The sequence below is a fragment of the Rhinolophus sinicus genome, linkage group LG01 (assembly GCF_036562045.2).
Source record: "Rhinolophus sinicus isolate RSC01 linkage group LG01, ASM3656204v1, whole genome shotgun sequence".
NCBI classification, from domain to species: Eukaryota; Metazoa; Chordata; class Mammalia; order Chiroptera; family Rhinolophidae; genus Rhinolophus; species Rhinolophus sinicus.
The window spans coordinates 134079417-134103366 of record NC_133751.1 but is presented as its reverse complement, the minus strand read 5'-3'; the positions used below and the strand labels follow the sequence as shown (position 1 = coordinate 134103366).

Below are 23950 nucleotides of genomic sequence, written 5' to 3'. Positions count from 1 at the left end.
AACCCCCTCGATATGACCATCCCATTAATATGATTATATCAGTTAGTTGAATTTTCTGCTGTCTTCTGAAGCAAGGCAAATGCACTGAAGCCTGTGTTCTATCAGATTTGGCACGAGGAGTCTACCTCTAGAAACGAAGAAATTGACCCCTATCTTCATCATCTCTTCTATGATTAGATAAATTTGTTTTCTCTGAGTAAGCTAATATAATATATTAATGTCAACTGTGAATCAAGACTTTTGTAAATGAATATGAATAAGGAGGGATGTCTGACTCAATTCAGGAAGTTTATAGTCTTCTGTAAGTCATTCATTATACTATTTTGCCCCATAAATCCAAAAGAATTTTTGAAAATACATTAATCTCTAGAGATTTCAATCGTTTATCTATAAGGTAACCTTTTATTAATTAAATTAGGAGGGCTCCTCAAAATACTATGGGAGAAAATAGAATATTTGTACTAATGTTATTATTAACATTTATTGAGTGCTTACGTTGTGCCAAACACTGCTATAAACATCACATGTGTAATCTAATTTATGCTTCCTGAAAACTCTGTGAGGTAGGTACTATTATTAGTGATATTCTCAAGATTATGAAACAGAAGCTAAGTGAGGTTAAGTGAATGGTTTCAAGTTTATAGAGCTAGGAAGCAGCAGAAACCATCAGCCTCAGTCCAGACCCAGAAGCCTCACAGAGCAATGGTTACGGCTCCAAGTGGTGGAGTATGAATGCTTGGTTTCGAATTCTACCTTCGCCGTTGCTTAGCTGTGTAACCTTGGGCACACTAATTAATCTTGCAGTGCCTCAGTTACCCAATAGGTAAAATGTGAATGATCATAGGACCACTGTATCTCACAGCATCATTGACAGGATTAAATGACAGAACATATACACTGTTTAGAACAAGGCCTACAGTCTCGTAAGCACTCCAACACATTCGCTGTTCTTACCATATGTGTATTTCTGTAGCATGGGGTGCATGAGAGATTTTTTTCTTACAATACTGTTCATAAATTTGGCATAGTAATGGTCCTTGAGTGAGAATCAAATTATTAGCTTCATGCCAAGTATGTTTATAATGGTAAAGCCTACGTTATTTCAAATTCTATCATATGTTCCCAGTATTTCTTGCAAGAATCATTAGTTATTTATTAACACCAATTGTAGGAAGAAAATACAAAATTAGAAATACACAGAATCTTTGTGTGAGGACTAACTGCATCTCCTTATTGGTTTTCCCTCCCACTCTCCCATGATCAAATGAGCCCTCCCATTTCAGATTGCTAGGACGTTGAGAAAAACCATCCAAAGGGGCCACATTTGGAGATGTTCCCTACAAGGGTGCACCTCAGCACAGAATATTACCCATGCATCTTTTACATCCTTATCCTTAAACTGTTTATCTGGCACATCGACAGGCAGCTGGTGGAACAAATAGGAAATCCTGGGAAGCACATTCATTTTTAAAGTGTTAATGCGCCCAGTCCAAAAGACAGTAATGTGCTCCCATCCGTGAAGATCCCCTTTAATGTTTCAGATTGGAGGACCATAATTTAAATGAAATGCATTATCCAACCTGGAAGGTAGTCCACATCCTAAATATTTAATTGATTTTTCCATCAGGGGAAGAGGAACCTACATAATAAGCAGATCCTATCTATATTTAAATGTCCGATTAATAGTGTCTCTAATTTAGGGTAATTTAGGAGTTTACAACTTATAAAATGGCTATTTCTTCCACATTCCTCCCAAAGTACCAAGAGGATTGTGTCTGGATTAATTGCAAACAGCAGACAATCCTCTGTGTATAATGAAAACTCCGAGTCAGCATCATCCAGCCATGCACCTATAATTTGAGATCTCATCTGAATATTTTTCACAAGGGGCTTCACATCCAATGTAAATTGAAGTGGCAAAGGAGGAAAGTTGTAATTGTCGTATCTCCCTATTAAAAAAGTTGAACAAGGCAAGTTCATTCCTGCTGATTTTTACTTAGTTGGGTCTTAGCTAACTGAGTGAGGAAGATAAATCAAGCTACTTGCAGATTTTCCTAATGGTGCAAAGTTTGGCACCCCGAGGACTGTGGAAATGTCTATTACTACACTTGTAAAGAAGAGAAGTGGAACAAGACTGTGGGTGGCTGGATCTATATGAGTGATTTATTATCCCGGAATCCACTTAGTCATTTCCGGATAAGCACTTAAGTGCCAAAGTTTATGGTCATTTTCAGTTTAAGAACAGAACAGGGCTCCTCTTAACATACAAAACAGATGCATTATTTGAAGAAACAGGCATTTTTTTCTCCCTACGTTTACCAGCAAATTGTAAAATTTGAGTTTACGTATGTAAAAGTATCATAGAATTTTACCTAAATATGTTAACTTCTGATTTTATGAGGTCCACCTGTTTTTAGAAAGAAAAGGATGTTCTACTGTTAAACTTGGGGCATTTGAGGTTTGAAGCTAAAGAAATTAAAAATGTAGTAGTAGATCAGGTATGTAATTTTTTTTTAACATTAATTATCTTTTCTGTGGCTGTTTCTCTGTTTCCTCTCGAAGAGCCACTTTGTAGATAGCTTAATTTTCGTTCAAACACAAATTAGAATCAATTTTCTGGGGAAAAAATAATCAGTATAGCTCCTGTCCTCCACAACAAAGAAAATATATTTGTAGACATATTCTGGAAATTTAAATCCCTCAATGCTCTTTTGAGCAAGTCCAAGGAGATTTGAAGACTGACATTTTGTACTTCGCTATTCCCGAGAGGCCTTTGTATGATCATCTTTACTGAGGTTTGTTCCTGTCCCTGCTGAATTAATATGCATTTTTGTTAACTAATCTTGAAACAACAGGAATAAAGTTTATCCAGGTCTTTTATACCTCAGAGAACAAAACAAATACTACAAATCTTTAGAGAGAAAGGATATACAAAAGGGCTTGAGGTGAATATTTCAAAGCAAATACTCTTTAAATGATGTGCAAATTATTTCAGCTCTTGAGCATGATTTATGAAAGGGATTAGCCCACTGAAATAAGAACCAAGTTTAAACTGTTGGGTTTCAAAGTCAGAGATGAGAAGTGGTTACAAGAAAAGGAAGGAGAAAGGCGATAATAATTTAGAGGAAGGATATGTTTTAGTTTTTCCCCTTAACTGGCTCACCTTAAATTAAGTGTCACCAGTTGTTCTTAACTGCAGAATTATAAAATGCATTTTTTCCTCTAATTTTCTATAAAGTTAGGAGTATAATAATTAAGAAATGATACTGGAATTTATATTTCAGCAATAATGTCTCTACTTGCCATGTAAAAATATAATTACCACTGTTAATATTCAAACATTAACACTATTAACGCTGGAAAGAATGAATTCTGAGTCTTGCGTCAGAAAATTTTTTTTCAATTCACAAATGACATCTGTAATAACACAACATAACATATTCAAGTATTCCAATATGCTCTTCAAGTAATAGTTAAAAGTTTTTTTTTAAGACTTATGAAAATGATTGCTTTTGTGTAATTGTAAAGATTATTATTAAGTGAGCTCACTTCTTATGATTCTATAATGACCCGTCGTTCTGGAAGGTAAAGGAAATTTTAATGATCTCATTCATACGTGATTAATATCTAACACTTCTCGAATAAAATTCTGGATTTTGTTCAATAAAAATGAGTTAAGCAAAAATTCTATGGGTTCTCAGCAAAACCTTTCTGTGGAATCAGTTGTACATAATTTAAAAATAAGGTTGGAACCTCAATAACAAACCCAGGTACTGACTAGGAAAAAAAAAAGAAGATTAATTATTCTTATGTAAGCTGTCCTGGAGTAATAAAGCTAAATAAGTGAAGTGAATCCAGGCACTACTAGAATTTAAAGGAAACTCTTTCCATCTGTCTCATTACTTTCCAACAATTTTTTAAAAGACTGGGCATTTAGTGGCAAATTTGTGAGGAAGATTCTTACTTAGAAAAGGATTATCGTTTGCCCATTTCAGTTTCCATTTTCTAGAAGAGATAAAGGTGAATCTGAGAAAATGATGCTTTATTTCAGAAAACTTCAGAAATAGTCATTATCAGCTCTTCCCAGTGAGTGAAATTTCACACACTAGAAGGATTAATCAGACTGCACTTTGAATCTATGCTTTATTTTTTGATAACTAAATTGTGAACCTACTTTAGTTTTCGTCTCAATTTTCCAAATAACTTGACTAAAATGAAGGCTGGTGGGCTTTGATTGCTTTGGCAGGCAAAACAGGTAAACTTACTATACAAGTAAAACACCTAAGCTATGGCTTATTCCAAATTATGACATCTAACTTAAAAAGCCAATGGGAAATGAATTCAAGTATCCAAGAATAACATAAAAATAAAAGGCATTTAGGCAATAAAATACTATTATTTTTGCAATTGGAAAAGTAACCAAAAGAAGGCTATATATGAGATTGTATGGTCCCAGAACAGTCAAATGGAAAATAAAGGGTAAATAGCATTTGCAATGGACTTTGCACATTAGAATATCCAGGAAATTCATGGGTTACTTCCAAGGAATTGTTTGGAGCTTTGGTTTTCTTGGCTCTTAGTTTTGGTGAAGGTAGTTTATTCTTGTCTTAATTTTCATTACTGTTATTGTTGTTTGGCTAGAGCTGTTGCCTTTTTGACATGGAGAATTCAGAGTCCAGGACTTTGGTGTGGCACAGATAAAAGTTACTAGAAAACTGGAAGTCCTAGTTCTGTCTCAGTCGGCAATCATGGATTGAAAGGGTTACGAGATTAAATAAGTATTCGCCGTCAAAATCATTGTCACGGCAAGGCCAATAGAATAATAACCATATTCAGGGTTATTTTACATAAAGGAAGGCTAGCTAACTCTTCTACCTAAGTAGGTCTTGTCGATGTCTCAAAGGCCACTCTGGCTCTGGATTTTCAAAAACCTACCTAGAGAAATTTTTTTTTTCCACATGGTAGTATGCTTCTCAAACTTTAATGTGCATATTAACCACCTACTAAAATGCAGATTCTGTTCTGAAGGTCTGGGGTGGGACATGAGATTCTGTATTTCCAATTAAGCTCCCAGGCAGTACTGCTGCACACTTTGAGTACCAAGAATCTAGTAGGCTTCTGAAAGAATGAGATACAGGATGCAAGTTCTGCTGAACTCCTAGGCATCCTGATGTTTTTTTTGTGTTTTTTTGTTTTTTTCCCCAAACTACAGAAGCAATGGGTATTTGGGAATTGCCAAGAATCCTTTCAATACATGTCAAGAAAACCTATCAATATCCTCTCAGAAATCTGGAATCTTTCCCCTTTTCCATTTCCATTGCCTAGTTTCGGCCTGCATTATGTCACTTGGGCCATTATAAGAGTTCTTAATTTATCTCCCTACCTCTGATCTTTCTTTCTTGTTTGTATGGCCTCTTTGACATGCTCCACATTTCCACCAAATTATCACTCTCAATATCAGATCTGTTGATGTCTCATGCAAAAAAGTCTGTCACTAGGCTCTCATTACTTAAAGCATAGAGTCCAAATTTCTTAGCATTCCATCCACAACCCTTTGCCAATGTTTTCTGTGCATTTTCAATTTAATCTCTAGTTTTTCTAATATTTTGTGCATGCTAGGTTCACCTATCTATTGCTGTTCTCCACTTTATGCTCTATAGTTCTTTCTTTCCTATCCTAATATACATCCATATATTTCTTTTTTCCTTTGCCATTCCTTTCTTTTCAATCTGAAAAGTTCCCGGAGTTTCACATTAGCAAAAAAAAAAGTGAGCCATCAGTAAATTAAACTCCAAGTGCCTTTTATTTCCCTTTATTAGCTGCTTTCTCTGGCTCTCTCTCCCCATCTCCTACCTGTGTTTATAGTGATCACTTTCCAAAATTATTATCTACACTTAAATCCTTGTCTCAGGGACTGCCTTGGGAGGAACCTAAACTAAAATACCCATAAAGAGGTCAGTGCCTCACATTTCCACCTTTCCCTTTATTCCTCATATATAAAATTCATAATTTGTTTCTTCTCTTCATTGCTTTCACTTAGTCATTTATTTACTCACTCTTTCAGACATTTAATATTGAACACCTCTATGCTTCAGACTCTGTTCTAGGTAATGGGATGAGGAGGAGTAATTATCAGAAGGTCATGGTTTATACTCTTCAGGCATTTAGAGTCTAATGGAATAGAGAGATCTAACTTCAGCAAATGACTGAGGCTGGGGTCAGCTAGGCTTGCTTCTCCCAGATATCAAAATCCCTTCATTAGATAGAGCAGACATGGTGGGCATGCTAGCCTGTCAATAGAGTGTGCTTTGATGAGACCAGACTTTCAGCACCTTTCAGTTCACTTCTCATAAGTGGCTCTGTTTTCATGTGGTTTTGATATTTTCACTTTAGTGAAAAAAGCCATATGTTTATCAACAGGTGTGTTATGTATTTGACTTGATTCTAATATATATAAGAATATATATGTATATTTACATGAATACATGAACGCACATATATAAAATAAAATTCAAAAAAATCTTTCTTTGTTTTTAAGTGAATTACAAAGCTCTCTACCACTGCATCATTTTACTATTTTATACAAAAATGGAAAAGGAAACTGACATGGTGAAGTTTAATCTCTAGAGATTCTTATAAAATGGCTCCCACTCAGGAAGGGCAAAACCGAGCATTTAGTCCTCATAACACTCAGAATCCCTTATGGAAACTAAAGGTAAAAGTATATATGATCCTCTAAGTCAATAGAATAAAAGAGATATTTTTAAAAAAATAAGCCTTTGGTAAATTACATATTTGTTAAATCTTATTTTGCCAATTGTTTAAATCATTGGCAAACAGCCTCCTTGGCATACTTCTAAAGAGAGAAACTGATGGGTTTATAGTAGACAAACATGGTTATTTTGCTCACACTACACCCATTTGGAAATCATTATATCTAATACTTACAACATAAATTTACAAAGTTCATGGATTCAGTATATACATCATCCTTAGGTATAATATATGTATTATTATCTCCTTAGATCATGTGCATATTTATACATTTGTATTATTTTATATTTATATAAAAAGTACCCATCATTTATCTGGAAAGGCAGTTTCGGGAAACTTAAGAAACTTGTGAAAATCTTATAACTAGTATATCCTAGAGGTAAGAAATGTACTCCAATTTTCTAACACTTAGAACCAAATATCTGACATAATCCCACATATGCTTTTGAAAAGGATGCATACGATACTTTTATAATTTTTGTTAAACTGGATTTTTATAAGTTGACTTTAAAAAAAATGATTCTCAGAGTTTTCTAAAAATTATCAAAACTATTTTTTTGCACATTACAGAGTTTCTCCTTTTTTTAAATCTCCTGTAGACCCTTGAAAATTCGAAGAGACCACAGAAGAACCCCAAGAGTAAGTATGAATCAGAGTAATTCTCTCAAGTAGAATAGTAGGTTAGAATTCATGATAGAAATATTTCCCTAGGTTAAAATATGTTGAAAGGACAGTAACTTTAAGCAAAAGGACTAGGATTTTTCCTTCCCCCTCCCTCAAGATCTTTGTCATTTATATCCTAAAAAGTATCTATTTGTACATGATTTTGTTAGGCACAGTACATGAGACCATATAAAATATACCATTGTTTTGAGATCTACAGTTTTAAGAGAAAATTGAGAGAGACATATAAATAGTGATCTTAAAATATCAAACTAGTTCAAGTAGTTAGGAAAAAGAAATAATTTACTACTGTTCTTCAAACAAGTTTCAGGAATTCCATCTTCATTTTTAGCACAGAATGAGAAGTACGTTATAGTGGTCTTGAATATCGTCATTCATTCATTTACTGACTTAACACTGCACATTTCTGAGTACAGTTGACCCTTGAACAACACAGGTTAGGGGCACTGACCTCCCTCACAGTTGAAAATCTGCATATAACTTTTGACTCCCCCAAAACTTAACTGTAATAGCTTACTGTTAACTGGAAGTGGAAGCCTTACCAATAACATAAACAGCTAATCAACACATGTTCTGTATGTCATATGTATTATACACTGTGTTCTTACAAGTAAGCTAAAGAAAATAAAATGTTAAGAAAATCATAAGAAAAAGAAATATATTCACAGCATTTATTAAAAAAACAAACAAAAAAACCCCACAAAAAACTGTGTAGGGCCGGCCCGGTGGCTCAGGTGGTTGGAGCTCCGTGCTCATGCTCCTAATGCCGAAGGCTGCTGTTCGATTCCCACATGGGCCAGTGCCAGATGGCTCAGTTGGTTGGAGCGCGGGCTCTCAACCACAAGGTTGCTGGTTTGACTCCTGCAAGGGATGGTGGGCTGCACCCCCTGCCACTAACAACGGCAACTGGACCTGGAGCTGAGCTGCGCCCTCCACAACTACGATTGAAAGGACAACAACTTGACTTGGAAAAAGTCCTGGAAGTACACACTGTTCCCCAATAAAAAAGTCCTGTTCCCCTTCCCACAAATAAATAAATAAATAATAATAAAAAAAGATAAAGGACTGAAAAAAGAAAAAAACTGCATATAAGGGGTCCATGCACTTTAAAGCCTTGTTGTTCAAAGGTCCACTGTTCCCTCAGATATTATCAGGCCACTCTGCTAGTTGCACATATACAGGTAAATCAGACAGAGTCCTTTTCAGAGTCTGGCAGTCTCTGTAATAAGCTTGTTATAACACACTAGCAATTTCCATGATAAAGGTATGGACTGAATATTAGAGGAAAACTGAAGAAGATCACCTAACTTAGCACAAAGATCTGGGAAAATTTTCTGGAGGAGGTGTGGCTTGAGTTGAATCTTACAGGATGTTAATTTAGCAAACAGAAGAACTTGACTTAAAGGTAAATGTCAACATAGAGCAATGTGCATCAGGGGTTATAAACAATGTTTCCTTGGAACATAAATCATGAGTCAGGGAGTGGTGGGAAAAAACTGGAGAAGGGGACATACGTCACAAAGAGCCTTCTACTAAGGAACTTGAACTTGAGCCACTCCTATGCAGTAATTTGATTAGAAATTGTTCTTCACTTTTGACTTCAGTTTTAGAGGACACCATCTCATATGGCACTATGCCAGTCCTACAGTCCCTATTGCATCTCCTAACTTGCTTCTATCTTTCTAGACCAATGAATTTTGTATATAAAAAGGTATATTTATTCATATTAGGGAAATGGAATAGCAGAAGTATTTGGCTTTAGATTCTACTTAAATAATCAAAGAAAGATGAATTGACAACTTTTAATATCTCTCATACTTTTGGGGTGGAAAAAATACCTAATTTTCCTTACATGGATGTGAGCTTTACTATGAATAATAAGAAATAAACTTGTTTTCCAAGAAAATCTCACAGGTTATATATGTTTATAATCATTTTCCCCCTAGGCATACCATTAGGCCATTTGGGACACCCAAATAAATGCAGTAACAAGCAAATTACTTTCCTTTAGGATTTTTGAAAAACAGTAGCATTGTTCCTAAAAACAAATACTCCAGAAAAACAAAAGGAGTATACCAAATAAATCCTGTATACAGAAAGAAGTGATCATTTGCATTCAAAGGAATGTTTTTCTCTGCACAGGGATTCACTAAGAACGACACAAATCTAATGTTTAGCTATAATACTTTAAACTTGATATGACAAGAGTGAACAAATATTACATGTCGAACTTTAGAAGGAGATGTTAATATATGCCTGTTCTAGAGCCATGGAATAAACAGAGGGAAACTTTCATAGGACATCAAAATGCATGTTTTTTCCTATTGTTTACTATCACAGTAGTGTATTCATGCTAAGGAAATATTGCTCAAGAGTTAGAGCAAAAAGCCCTCTGGATTTGGCCTATTATTGAAAGAAAAATGCCATTTGACCTAATGAAATCAGAAATTGATTAAATGCAGTTCATTTAAGGGGAAATATGGTCAGGGAGTTACTGCCAGTGTCAGGAGGAGATGGGGTGATCTAGTGTTTGAGTGCTGATAGGGTTAGATAGACTTTCAGAGTAGCAGATGCTGCAAGATACATGACAATGGACACCCATAGGTCAGAGGGCAAGATTATCCCCTAGATGCGAAAGAAGAGATTAATCAGAATATTCTTTGCTCAGCTTATAACTAAATCCTCTTATCAAATGATTCATAGAGAACTGAATATTTTGAAGAAACGGCAATCTATGGGTCCCAGGAAAGTTGGGATTGCTGTTATCTTGGGAAAACATTTCAGAACAATCACTGCAGTCACACGGTGTCTCAGTGAAGCCTTGGAACCTTCGTGAATAATACTGCTTTGACAAAGTAATTTGGATGCCTGATTATCAAGTGTGTGTCTAATCTTTACTGTTTTTTTCTCTCATGATGTTTAAATCCTTCAGCTTTAGCAACTTGAATTTTAATTTAAAACTTCATTTTCTTTTCACCAACCGGATTTTTTTTTTTTTTAAACTCCCTTATCCTGTGGAAAACCATCAAGAAGTGGAGTACAGCATTAGGAATAGAGATAGTGGAAATGTAATGGCTGTATGCGATGTCAGTGGAATAGCAGATTAGGGGAGGGGGGTTATCACTTTGTGAGGGGTATACATGATAAATGTTTAACTATTACATTGTTTTGTACACCTGAAAATAAAATTTAAAAAAAGTAAAAGAGAACTGGCAATTATTCTTCCTTAGATATTGTCAGTCTTATAACTATAGTAAAATGAACTTGCTTTTATTTTCACACTTTAGTGCAATAGTTTATCTCAGGTGGATATTTTATGAAACAGGTGCCAGGGGAGCACTATTGATTTTAGGAAAAAAATCAGATAAATGACCATCTTACCGAAATCAGAAAACTTTGCCCCTTTGACAACACAATAACACATGATATCCTATACAAATATTATGACTTTTTCGTTGTTTTCAGGTAAGAGCTTTTCTTTTTCTTCAGAGCTAGATATAATTTATTTCTGCAATTTTAATATTGTCTTTATTTTCTTGTCAGTTGGCTTATTTATCTTATTATTTTCATGCATTGGCAAGCTTAGTGTGTTTTATACAAACTACTTAATAAGAAGAAACTTTAAAAATAAGTATTTATATAAGCCTCAAGACAGGCTTCACAATATGTGTTTAAAACAATTGCTAATTACATATTTACCCAAGAAACAAGTAGGCTTTTCCATTTTGAATAACAGCAAACACCTTACAAATTTTCATAATTATATAGTTATAAGCATGGTCTCTCTCTCTCTCTCTCTCTCACACACACACACACACACACACACACACACACACACACAAAACATTGCCTTTGGGGGAAAAAACAGGAAAACAATGAGTTATCAATGGTTGATACTGAAAGAGGTCAACATAACTCATATTCAGAAAATTTGATCCTTCTTAAATAGTTTTCAATTCACAATTACTATCTATCTATCTATCTATCTATCTATCTATCTATCTATCTATCTATCTATCTCCTTTTATTGAATTATGAGTGTAATGCCTAATTGTGGTGTTTGTGTGTGTGTGTGTGCACTCTAGTTTTTAATTTGTGAAACTTTCCAAACATACATAAAACAATAGCATCATGACCATTCATATAAACACCATCTAGATTCATCAAATGTTAACATTTGGGACAATCCCAGACTTAGTCTGTCATTACACATATTTCTTACAAAAAACATCTGCCTTTGCTGAGAATTTACTTCCCCACTCATGCTGCAAAAATTTATTCCCCTCTCCTCATTCTCTCTTTTGCCCACTATTTCCTCTGGCCTGGAGGCTCTGCAATCCCTGATTGCCACCATGAGAGGTTTCCAGGGTTCAGGATCCTCCTAGCCCAAGCCATTCTGAGAATCCTAATTGCTTTGGTGGAGTTAGTGCAGGAGTAGGGGAGGAGGAAAAGGGAAACCAGTGAAAAGCAATGCTACTGGGAAGTCTTAGCTTCTAGGGTCAGAGGTGCAGCAAACTCAGAATGAGCTATTCCTTAGAAACAGCATTCTAAATGATTGCATAAAGTTCAAGTGTGCTTTTGTGGTTTGTACATGGTTTCCTTATGAAAATATTTTGAGGTCTGAGCAATCAGTTTCCAACTGGATTTTGAGCACATAGTCTACTTACAGTTGTGGATCACTAGTATTATTATTATTTAGATTAGTACAAAAATTAACTGCCCTCTCTAGCACACTTTTTTTTTTTTTCTTTTTTCCACTTGGCATGTCATGATTTCTTTACAGGCAAATTTTTAAACAAAGATATCATTAAAGATTCACAAGCATTTTCATTGTCTACATTGTATACCTATCTCAATCCAGTTTTCCCATTTCTATCTTTATCCCTATAGCCTTGTTCATATACCCTTATTACACAATACTAAGGGGCTATGGAATTAGAAAACCCATAACTAAATACTTTTAGGATTTTACCCAGAACACATTTGTTTTTTATAATAATTGAATCAAAAGGCAGATAAAAGGAAACTCATTTCCTTTTAGTTCTCTTAACTTTTGATTTCATTTTTCTTACTCATGTTCATTTTTGGGATGCTTATTTATAATGTGAAAAATGTTGATTTTACATAAAAGTAACCTGAGGTCTCCACTCATGGATTTTACAGTTAAGCAATTGATTAACATGAGATCTATTACTCCTAAAGTATATGCTAAATATAAAAATAATTTAAAAAAATTGAAAGCCCTGAGAGGTGGAATCAAGAATTTTTGTTGTGCACGTTCAGATATATTTGTTCATTGAAAAGAATGCATGAACTAGAGCTAAAGGAACAATGAAATGGGTAGATGTTGAATCCATTCCATCAACTGGAACTTCTTCATGACATGCTCTTCTGGGTATGAAATAATCAAGAATATTATTGGCTCCCTGCACTACATTTTGTGCGCTACTCCCAAGAAAGTTGTTGCTGCCATTTTCACCTGGGGAGCCGCCAGGGGAAAGACCAGCTGTACATATTTAGATATTTACAGCTATGGCTCCCTTATTCAATCTTGGCTCCTTTCCCCTATTTTCTCTACACTCAGGGAGAGGATGTCAAGTATATATGCCCTGCTCCAGTCTTCCACCAGACACCACCTTTGGCTCATGCCCTATTTTGGTGCCATCTGCTTGGGGACATAGAGAGTAATAAGAGCTTTTACTTATTGAGTGCCTGCTGTGAGCTAAGTATTTACATATCTAATTTCAAATTCTCATATGATCCTGCATTAAACCCATTTTTATAGATCTAGAAAGTGAAGCTGAGAAAAGTTATGAAATCTCTCCAAGGTTATCTCATGCAGGTTTATATTTGAGATTTCCCCTTTGCTATCAGTGGAAGACACTTCTCTTTTCTTGGAAAAACATGTTAGTGTTTTCTTTGATTGATTCTCCATTTTTCATAATGGCCATCCCTAGAGAGCTGCTCTCCCACTTTCATCCAATGCTGGTGTCCTGAATTTCCCACAGTGATTTGGCCCTTACATTGAATTTTCTGGCATTTTTTCTGATAGACTCAACTGATATCTTAAGATATCTGATTAGTACTTAATTGTGTTGGCAGGTTAGAATCATATTTTAAAAAGGAAAGTATATTTAGCACTTAACTTTCTGAATTCACTCATTGAGAGTGCATGCCCCCCCCCCCATGTTATACAGAGAAACTGGACAATGAAATGACCACCTGTTAGCTGCTAATGATGTTCACATGCCTTTAAAAAAGTAATTCTGGCTTTATCTGTCTACAATCTTGGCGACAAAACTCGTGGGAACATCAAGGGCACAGGAAGCCAAAGGCAGCAAACTGACAATAAAGTTTGTGCTTAGACTACTAATAAGGAAGGAGATATTGTGAATCTCTAATTCTACATAATTATTTAATCTCAAGAGGGTGACATAAAACTGAATGCATGTTTTTAAAAACTAAAGTTTGGGTGTTCAAATTTAGGACTGAGATCAGAGGAGTTTCACACAGCATATTTCCTACTTGAAAAAATATTTTAAAAAACATCAATATAAAATATGCCAATCACTATTTCAAATGCGTAGTCTAATTTGATACTGTGTGGGTGGTTCAATCATTATACCTTTCAAAAGAGAATGAATACATAAATACTGAATACACTTAATTCAAAGTAATAGATGGATATTAACTGTATCCTACGTTGCAAAAATATATGCTAGCCTTAACAAAGGCTTACAACTATAAATATCCACTAAAATACATAAAAGAAGCGTTTTCTAAAATTAGGGCTAAAGATTAAATGACCTTTTTGTTTTAATAGTGAAATCAAAGTCCAAAAAAAACATCTGGTTTTAATTCCTTTGCTAATATGTTTTTGGTCCCTATTTAATTTTACTGATTTCTGTGAATCCCATTTTAATATAGTATTTCCTTCCAAGTCCAAGGTTGATAAACTAAGTTTACCTTTTATTTGTTCTCTTCACTATAGTGTAATGGTTAAAAGCACAGGCTGTAACATCAGATTGTTTGACTTTGAAACTTCTCTCCATAACTTGTTTTTATACAAGTTGCTTTAATTCTCTGTGCCTTCATTTTCTCATCTATAAAATAGGGTTAACAATAGTACCTACATGATTGTATTAGTGGGATAATTAAGTAAGTCAATATAAGACAAGCACTTAGAACAACGCCTGGTAAGCCCTAAGTTCTCAATATTTACTAGCTATTATTTTTCAACTGTGAAGGAAATGGTGACTATAAGGTCATTATACAGTTAGGTACATTTTGAAATGAATAGAGTAAATCGGATATGTATTTTCCCTTGTCTTCAGGTAGGATTGAATTTAAGTCTCAAATAAACAAATAATTGCCTTTCTCAATTAAAAATAAATTCTAAAGAGTAGTAATTGGTACTCTATCTGTAGGAATTTTTCTCCCAGTAGCATCCTAAAACATTTCACGTGCCTATTGCTGAACAAAGAATCCATTTGCCTCAATGTTTCTCAAACACACTTTTACAAACCTTTACTTTTTTGCAGAGCTCCAGACTTTAGAAGTGCGCCACAGTCTTCTCCAAAGCAGCGATTATATCTGAGATACCAGATCTACTAATCATTGCTTATACATCCTTTATCTACTACAAAATGGTTATTATAATTAACATTAATTATATATTCACAATTGAATTCTCATTCTAAAATCTTACCTTATATCTGATCCCTTATGAAGTACAAGGGAACAATGACCAGAAGTTAAAGGGAAATGTTCAAATGAGACAACTCCAAACTATATCATCATGTGGAAAAATCTTTTTAAATGACATTGCTAACTCTCCACAACATATTTGCAAAGCACCATGCAGTTCAAGACATTAACATTGATCATTTTAAACTTCACCTTAACACAACTAGCTAACTAAATATGTATCTAGCAGTTGTTGAAATTATGGTACACTTCGTTAAATAACAACTTAATTTTGAAAGGATGCTTCTTCTTGAAATTTTCACGCTCTTTCTAGATTTTGAGGCTCCCAATAATTTAGCTTTGGAGGATGTGATATCACATTTAAATAGCTTCCCTCTTCCTTGTGTATGTGCGTGAGTGTGCATGTATGTTTCATCTATATGTATATAGATGTGCATAGTGTTTCCTAATGCACGTAAGTAGCAGAACTATATACACATACAGTCATCTAGTATATATGTACACAGGTATATATGTAGAAATTATGTTAGCAGTCCTTCTCTACTTACTGAGTTCTCCCTAAATTCAGAAAACTAACATGTAACTACACTGAACTTTGGTCAAAGGAAAATGATAGAAAGATGGTGATTCTGAGATTGGGTAGGTAGGAAGATGATCCAGGAAAAGCGGTATAATTTTTGAGACTTTGGGAAACTGGTTTTTCTGCTTCCAGAAATATCTACTTCTTCTTTTAGAAAGTTGAAACCAACTCTATGAGATAAGTGTGACACCTTTTAATAACACCCTTTTGTTGAGGAAGAAACAGGTTGGGAAAGATTAAGAGATATACTCAAGGTCATGATATAAATGGAGAGATTGGTCCTTTTTATTCCAGATTCATTTCTTTTAGAACACTAGAACTAGATGTGACCTTATAGAACATTTAATGCATATCCCTTATTTCTAAATCTTTCTGGTGATCTGAAAGTGTGGAAAGTTGCATAGCCTGTTGGTTTATGTTCGGCCAACTGTGGTGGTCATTCTTATATCTTTTAATGTATGGAGATCAAATAGTATACCAAGGTTTGGAGATGCTTGACATTTCCCACTCTCAAAATCAATCACCAATCTGAACGCCATAGCTATTGGTGTAAGGAGAGACCATGACCCTGGAACAATTATTTTTTCAAAAGGTGTTACCAACAATGATTCAAGCAAAGCACCCAGCCTGCCCTCCAGGAATTCCTGGCCAGGAAATGGCTACGAATCTTCCATGAGTAGTATGAGTTTGGCTCAAATCTCATTTCAATGCATTTATATTTCATAAGCACTGCATTTGGGTGAAGTTAAAATGAGCAAGTCAAAAAAATACTTACTTAAAGATTTTCTGTGCTCTGGTTTCTGTTCTTTTATATCACTATCATAGTGACTTAGTAATTCAGTGCTGGAGGATCTCTGGATTTTGAATAATTCCATGTTTCTGGGTGAACTGCTCGGATCCTTTGGCTGAAAATAACAAACAATTAGCCTCAACAATTTTACAAGAAAGAAAGCATTTAAGAAATAGTGTGGGGATCTATAAGATTATTTGGGGGATGGGACCTCTATGTTACGCTTAATATACAAATTTAATTATAGTTATATGGTGCTTACTAAATGTTGTATATTTCCCCAAGCATCCCCATGCATTAATTCAATCTTCACAGTAATCCTGTGAGGTAGGTATTATTATTATTATCATCCTTACTTTCCATGTGAGAAAACTGAAGCCAAAAGAGACAAGTAGTTTGCCTAAGGCCACACAGCTAGTAAATCATGGAACCAGAATTCAAACCCAGGCAGTTTGACTGCAGAGTCCACTCTTAAAAACAACAAACTCAGTGTGCGTGCACGCATGGGGGGCGCAAGCACTTACACATGCTTATTTTTAAAGTTTTAGTGCTAACATGATATAATGGAAGACTGCAAAAAAAAATAGCAATAAAATCACACAGAAAATGTATTTTCCTACTGTATACCTTATTAAAAGCTCTCAAAATATTTATTTCCTCAAGAGTCTGGAAATATTTAGGATCCTAAAATTAGACGTTTGGTCTAGAATCAGTATAAAATTAGTAGTTTTAAATAGTTTGACTCTTTTAAAAATATACTCTGAATGTGTGATTTAGGATAATTTCATAAAGTTCTAGATATGTAATTTTCATGAGAAGAACACTCTAGCTTAGCTGGAAGAAAAATGAAAATCAGTACGAAGGATTATTATTTAGTGATAGTATAACAGTGAATATGGGCTTAAATACATTGATATTTATTCTCAAGAACATGTATTACAGACGGCATAAACTGAAAATGTGAAAATTTGGTAGTTATTGTTTGTGTGTTTTTTACAGCCTTCAGTAAATGAATGTCCGTGTTATTTCATTAAAAAAATATGAATGCACTGTGTTTTTGAAAGAGAGAAATCAAATGACATTTAGTTCCACAAATAATGAAATGTTTTTAGTGGACTCTATCTAAACTTAAAATAACTTAATATTTCTCAATCCATAGGATACATTTGAATGCGTGTGTGTTATATGGCTAAGCAATAAGATTTAAATGACTACATTTTAATTAATAAAGGTAACAGCCAAAACAAATACATACCAATCTGTCAATTGCATTTTTGATAGCATGGAACCAATCCAATATGATGAAGTCAATATCTGACTGTAGAAGAAACTCATTTCCTGATACTGTTGTGATCTGAAAAAAAGAAAAAAAGAAATTGACAGGTAAGCAAACCATAAAATAAAACTCTTGCATATATATCCTTTTTAAAAAACACATTTTAATACACTGAAATATTTTCTTGTATTCCAGTAATTGTCTTTCTGGGAACTGGGAGACTAGGATCATTTTGAACTGCTCACTATAAACTGTTTTTTCATGTCATAACAAATACATTATTGTTTTAATAATAGAACGATTAACTCAGAGTAGTACTAAAGCTGAGTTACTCCAACTCAAGGAGAAGCAAGCCAGGAAGTTCAAAATAATGCAGACAGTATCCACTTAAGTCAGAACCTCAGAAAAATGCACCCGGGTGTGTCAGAAATCATTCTGCACTTTTGGCTCTTTCCTGTTTGTCTTTTTCAAATCTAATAGTATCTCTATATTTGATTTCCTTTTATGGAGGGCTCTAAAACAGATTATTTACCAAAGAGACTAATGCAGACTTTTCTAAAAGGTCATTCAAATGAATAACATTTGGCTAGATCTACTTTTCTATCATAAAGATCTATAGGAAAGTAATAAAGCACCAATTTCCCCGTAAAGGGAGTATATTAGAATAGAAGTTTATTTACATATTTGAACCTCTCATAGAGAGTATTTATCAAGTGAACATCCCCATTCCAGACTCTCAGGGCTGTTAAGTAGTTGGCAATATTTAGCATGTAACTATATGCTTTTTCATTACAGTGAATCTTTTTCTCCCAAGAATTGTGACAGAGGATGTGACCCTATAGAAACAGACCAATGCTCTTGATTTCACACATAAAGGGCTACTTAGAGAAGAATTTGATTAGAGTGGGTGTGGACACGCTTTTCATATTAGGCCATCAGTCTGAACTGTGATTTTTCCTTTTGTATTATTGACTTTTTGTTTTAACGGGAAGATGAACGTTTCCCAACTGCTGTCACACATCAACCAAGGCTGCAGAGGTTTAGAGGACTGACATTTCAATGTACTCAGTCGGGAGCTAGTCACCTCTTCTCAGCCTTACTTGCTCTAAATAAGAGGTGAACACTGAAATGTGGCACAGGTTCAGGAAATCACAAACCATGCTTCAGATGTCTCCATAATTCTATCATTAAAGTGACAATTATTACCCAGAATAGCTCACTCTGAAGGCTTAAATGATTCTTATGGCAACATTTAATAACAATGATCCTGAAGGTTTAAAGAAATCTTTGATTACACACATACATAAATATTCATTTGTCATTTATTTTTAGAAAACTATATAGAGACGCAAGAGCTCTCAATACAGCAATGTAACCATTCTTGAGTGAGATAGATTCCAACATTTTACCACTGCAAGGAGAGGAACTATCCAAAGTATATGCAATTGTGAGACGTGAAAGATTAGAAAATAAGAGGAAGTTAATTACTCGCACTAGAATCTGACAAATTACCAGGACCAATCACTCTTGTCTTAAGTCAAAATGTGTGTAAGATTTGCGGTGGCCTGAAATAGCCTCCAAATAGTCTTCTGTTTTATGTATCTAGTAAAAGACAGTTAAGCTGATGTTTGCCTAATTATCTGAACACCCTTGCAATGTTCTTTACTTACATAAAGTTCCAAATATTTACTTTATAAAGTGTTGCCGCAGAAATAATAATCTAAAAATATAAGGTCACTTTTAACTAACCCAAGAAAACTAGTAATGTCCTGACCCTACCTTCATCCTAATCTAAATGTAAATATTTTGATTATAAATGTGCTATGTAACATCACAATTTGTTAACATATACAACGAAAAATGAACTAGCCCAAATACAACCTACAGTCTATTTCCCTGCCATTATAAACAAACCATTATTAAAATTATAAAAATGAACCTTTTCAAAGTACAAGAAACAAACATAATTATATTTACTGTAGTCTGAGGGTTTAGGAAAGAGCCAACATAGTTCAGTTTTCAGCCTAGTAGGTTCAAACGGTGATAAAATATAAGTACTTCAGCAGTGCATTTGCATTTTTGGTGCATGCTATGCAACGCAAAGATCTTTTACTGCTCACACAACCAAACGCCAAATGTATGTTAAAAGTTTCTTTGTCCACATATTTTACTGCATTAATCGTACATAATCAGTGGTTTATAAATTCATTTTGGAAAGCTGGACCAGAGCACTATATGAATGCAATTCATTCAGAACATCCTATCAGAGATACAGTTCACATCCTTCTCTCTGTCTTCCCACTCATCTTTCGAGTTACTAGGCAGTCTGGAGAAGTCTGCTACTGCTCTCTACAGTTTAAATGCATCCACTTCTTAATTACAGTCAGTAATTGACTTTGTTCTGCTCCATTCCAGTCACTCACAGGAAAGCAGTTTCAAAGTCTTTAACTGATAAAGCCCATTTAATTCAGGTTCTCAGTCTACTTTTTTTACATTACCTCTTTAGGTTTTCTGATAAATGGTTTTCTGAATCATATTTGCACTTTGAACAACTGAATTTTCAACACTCTTGGGGGAAAGAAAGACATCAGTAAAGAACGTTTACTTTGACTAAACCTTTTGATTGAAAAACTCCTGATGACAATCTAAAGTGATGTAGAACTAATAATAGACATAAAAGATTTGATATTAAGCCATACTAATGTATCCTTTCTATATTATGGTTTGCTTAGGTGACAGATGCTGGAGTGAAATGGATTAAAAAAAAATCTTATCGGAAATACAAGTTTAGGCAAGAGTTGCTGGTCTCCATTTTGCTTTGAAGCCTCCTTTAGACAAATGTCTCTTGAAATCCTTTTTCTCCATGTCCTGTTTGGAAGGGATATATTCTGGCACCAAAGCAGTCTTAATGAAATGTGCTAGTATTGACAATAATATATATTTTTAATTACCTGTCTGGGGAAATTTGTCCCAAACATTTTCACTCTAAAATAAGAATCTATCTGAATGCTTGCTGGTAGCAAATGTATTCCTAGAAAATTACATAAACATATCCACTGGGAAAATGTAGAACAGACACATTCCTTAAGTTTCTTTGCTATTAATTCGACAATAATTTTTCCTTGGGCTAAGAACTGTGGTATGTGTTCTTGTTATGGTTCCTCTAAAGATGAAGGCAGGTATATTGAGCACAAACTCAACTGGTAAGACATGAGAAGAAATTTGCTTGTTAGACGTTAATTAACAAATGTAGTATTATTATACTAATTTGAAACATCTTAAAGGAGTTTTAACAAGTAGTGTTTATGTTTATTTAAGTATTGCCCTTTTCAATATTGTCAATTACGTATCATCCTTATCAATATGGATTCTGACAGCTAGTCCTTCCCATGTTAGATTTTAAATTAGCTGAGAAATTAATATGTAGAATGGCATTTATACAATTAAAAATTTCCGTACTTTGGTTTACCAAAATAGAAACAAAAAAAATGTTTAGAACTTCACTTTTTTTTCTGATTATAAGAATAATTGAATTTATTGTGGAGAATTTGGAAAAAATAATGAAAAAGCAAATTAAGCCTATTCACAGCTTCACAGAGTAAACATTGTATATACTTTAATTTAGTTATTGCCAATCATTTATAAACGATAGTTAATTGACTTTGATAATGATCAATGGACAACTGTCTGCTACAAATAGATACCTCATCAGCAAAACATATTTGGCAGTTAAATACATTGGCTATTTCTGTCCCAGTTGACCTCAAATGCACATTGGGAGATTATCAAGGGTGCAAGAGATAATGAGTGACGTGTGTTCCTCTCCTTTATAGTAGCACTCTTCCTATGATAGAGTCAACCCCACGAATAATTCTTTCAGGAGACTGAGAGGATGTGTTTCTTACTAAACATCACCCTGATCATCAACAAGAACTAATTAAGCTCCATTAAGTGCAAGGCACATTGCTAGAAGCTGGGGATCTGCAACCCCCACTCTCAAGAGTTCATAATCTATTTGGATACATAGCACATATGCATAAAAAGATAAACAACAATAGAAACTGGCTTATACTAAGTCCCAATGTGAGTAGCACAGACAACACTCATGTCAAGATTTCAGAGGAGGGAGTAGTTACTGCCCACACATTCACATCATGGAATTATGTATAAACTGTTGGTCATGATGCGTTATTTGTTAAAGGTTTATTGTATCAGAACTGTAGTATATTAAAGATATGAATACTACCACTTGGTATGCAAAGTGACATCAGCTTTAATGATCTCAAAGCACAATAAACATTCTGTAAATGCCACTTCCCTCTACTATCATAAAGCAAATGAAGAAAATGAAGCAAATGAGAAAAGTGAGAATGCCATTCTATCGAATTGGCATCATTTTAAATGACAGAATTAAGAGATTACAAAGATCTTGATTTCTTGTTCACTAGTCCTCAGCAAACAGTTGTATACAGTCCAGGGCTCTCTGTATATGGTGAAAGAACTATGATGATTTTGGCTTTAGTTGTGAAATTTAGAATATATGCATAGATCTCAGACAAAAATAGCTTGTTTCTTTACTGTTATGCTAAAAATAGCACATTTTAGAAAAGATCACCCAACATTCTTACTCAGATTTTTTTTTCTTTCTTTTTTTTTTCCCTCAAAAACTATCACTATTCTGCTATGAAAAAATATATCTAAACCAGAACTGGGGCATCCAAAAAATTCCTTCAGATATTAGAATGGACTAAAACAATCCAATGTTTGAACTAAATATCTTTCATATTTTGCTTACGATCAACCTTCGTGAACCTAAGGAAGGTTTACTCCACCTTAATGACGCTGAAACTATATATAGCAAATGTGTAATAAAATATGCCAGATATCCAAAGAGCCCTAAAAAATGTTAAGTGACTGTTCTACACTGATTCTACAAATAAATGGATTACCCATTTAAGAGGAGTGGAATTTAATTTCTATTATTTTTGGAGACACTTTGAACTTTATAATGAAATCATTACATGTGAATTAAGCAAATAAACTTATATCAAAATATACTAAATTCATTTAAAGTGGATATAAATTATATTTTATATTAATTATGGCTGTATCTTTAATGAAGCGTAACAGTACAAAAATATAGATATATATTAATATTTTGGCTGCATCATAGTGTGATATAAAGACCTAACATTGAAGCGATAATGATTTTTTTAAAACCCTGCAGATTCACATTTTTTTCATCTCACATCACACTCTACATTTGATATAGCTGATCAAATGAGGGTTGTCATGGTTATACTAATAGTTAAATTACTTGGTCTCAAAGGTGTTTATGACCACCAAAGAAATTACATTATCAAGCTGCATGTCTGTCTCAAATTACAGTCAGGCCTGAGGAACTCCTAACATTTTTCTTAACATGTCGAGCAAAGTTAACATAAAACTAAGGGTAAAATATCAGAAGTAAAAGGTCTTCAATTTGTCTTTCCAAAAATGTTACTTGTTAAAGCATTTTGTGAGAAAATATCTGTTTTGTGTTCCCAATGTTGCTAGATGTTAAGTAAATATATGCTGATTATTAAAAAAAAGTTGCTTTGGCAACTCTCTTATTAAAATGCATTTGTAACCCCCATCTGTCATGAAAGTTTTGAAAAGTTTGTTTACTTTGGCTAGCAGCCTTATCCAGGGTTACCCTAGCAAACAATGATAGCAGTCTTCAGAAGTTGTGTGAGGAACAAGCCACTAGGGATCCATTTTTGTTTTAATTGGCACACACAAACACTTTTCTGGTCTGTCAAGAAGATCAAGCTAATATGCATGGAGGGTGTTATATTCTCAGCTTTGGGGAGCAGTAAAGCTCCCTTTATTTAAGTAATTTAAATGATAGACTGCAAAAAACTTTGCAAGTCAGAAAAATGTTTTATACTTTCTTAGGGAATATTTGTTTTAAGCAATGGAAAATGTTCTACATATCTAAAGATGTTGAACCTTATGTTATAATTACCCTGTTTCTTCTAACTCTGTGAAACGTTCTTAAATCCACATGCTACTAAATAATCCTGAGCAAAGATGGATCCTGCATTTCCACAACTCCCCCTGTGTTAACAAATGTGTGTTCATTAGTTTCCAGATGTTT

The 23950-nt window shown here is 34.2% G+C and overlaps 1 protein-coding gene across 1 annotated transcript in view; it reads right to left on the bottom strand.

The window, feature by feature from the left end:
• Positions 1–23950, bottom strand: part of ARHGAP15 (Rho GTPase activating protein 15) — a 620551-nt gene that overhangs the window by 295541 nt on the left and 301060 nt on the right. The window contains exons 7-8 of the mRNA XM_019735910.2: positions 17791–17889; positions 16521–16650 (exon numbers count right to left, since the gene is read on the bottom strand). Coding sequence (XP_019591469.1) covers positions 16521–16650; positions 17791–17889 — 229 coding nt within the window. The remainder of the gene's footprint in view (positions 1–16520; positions 16651–17790; positions 17890–23950) is intronic.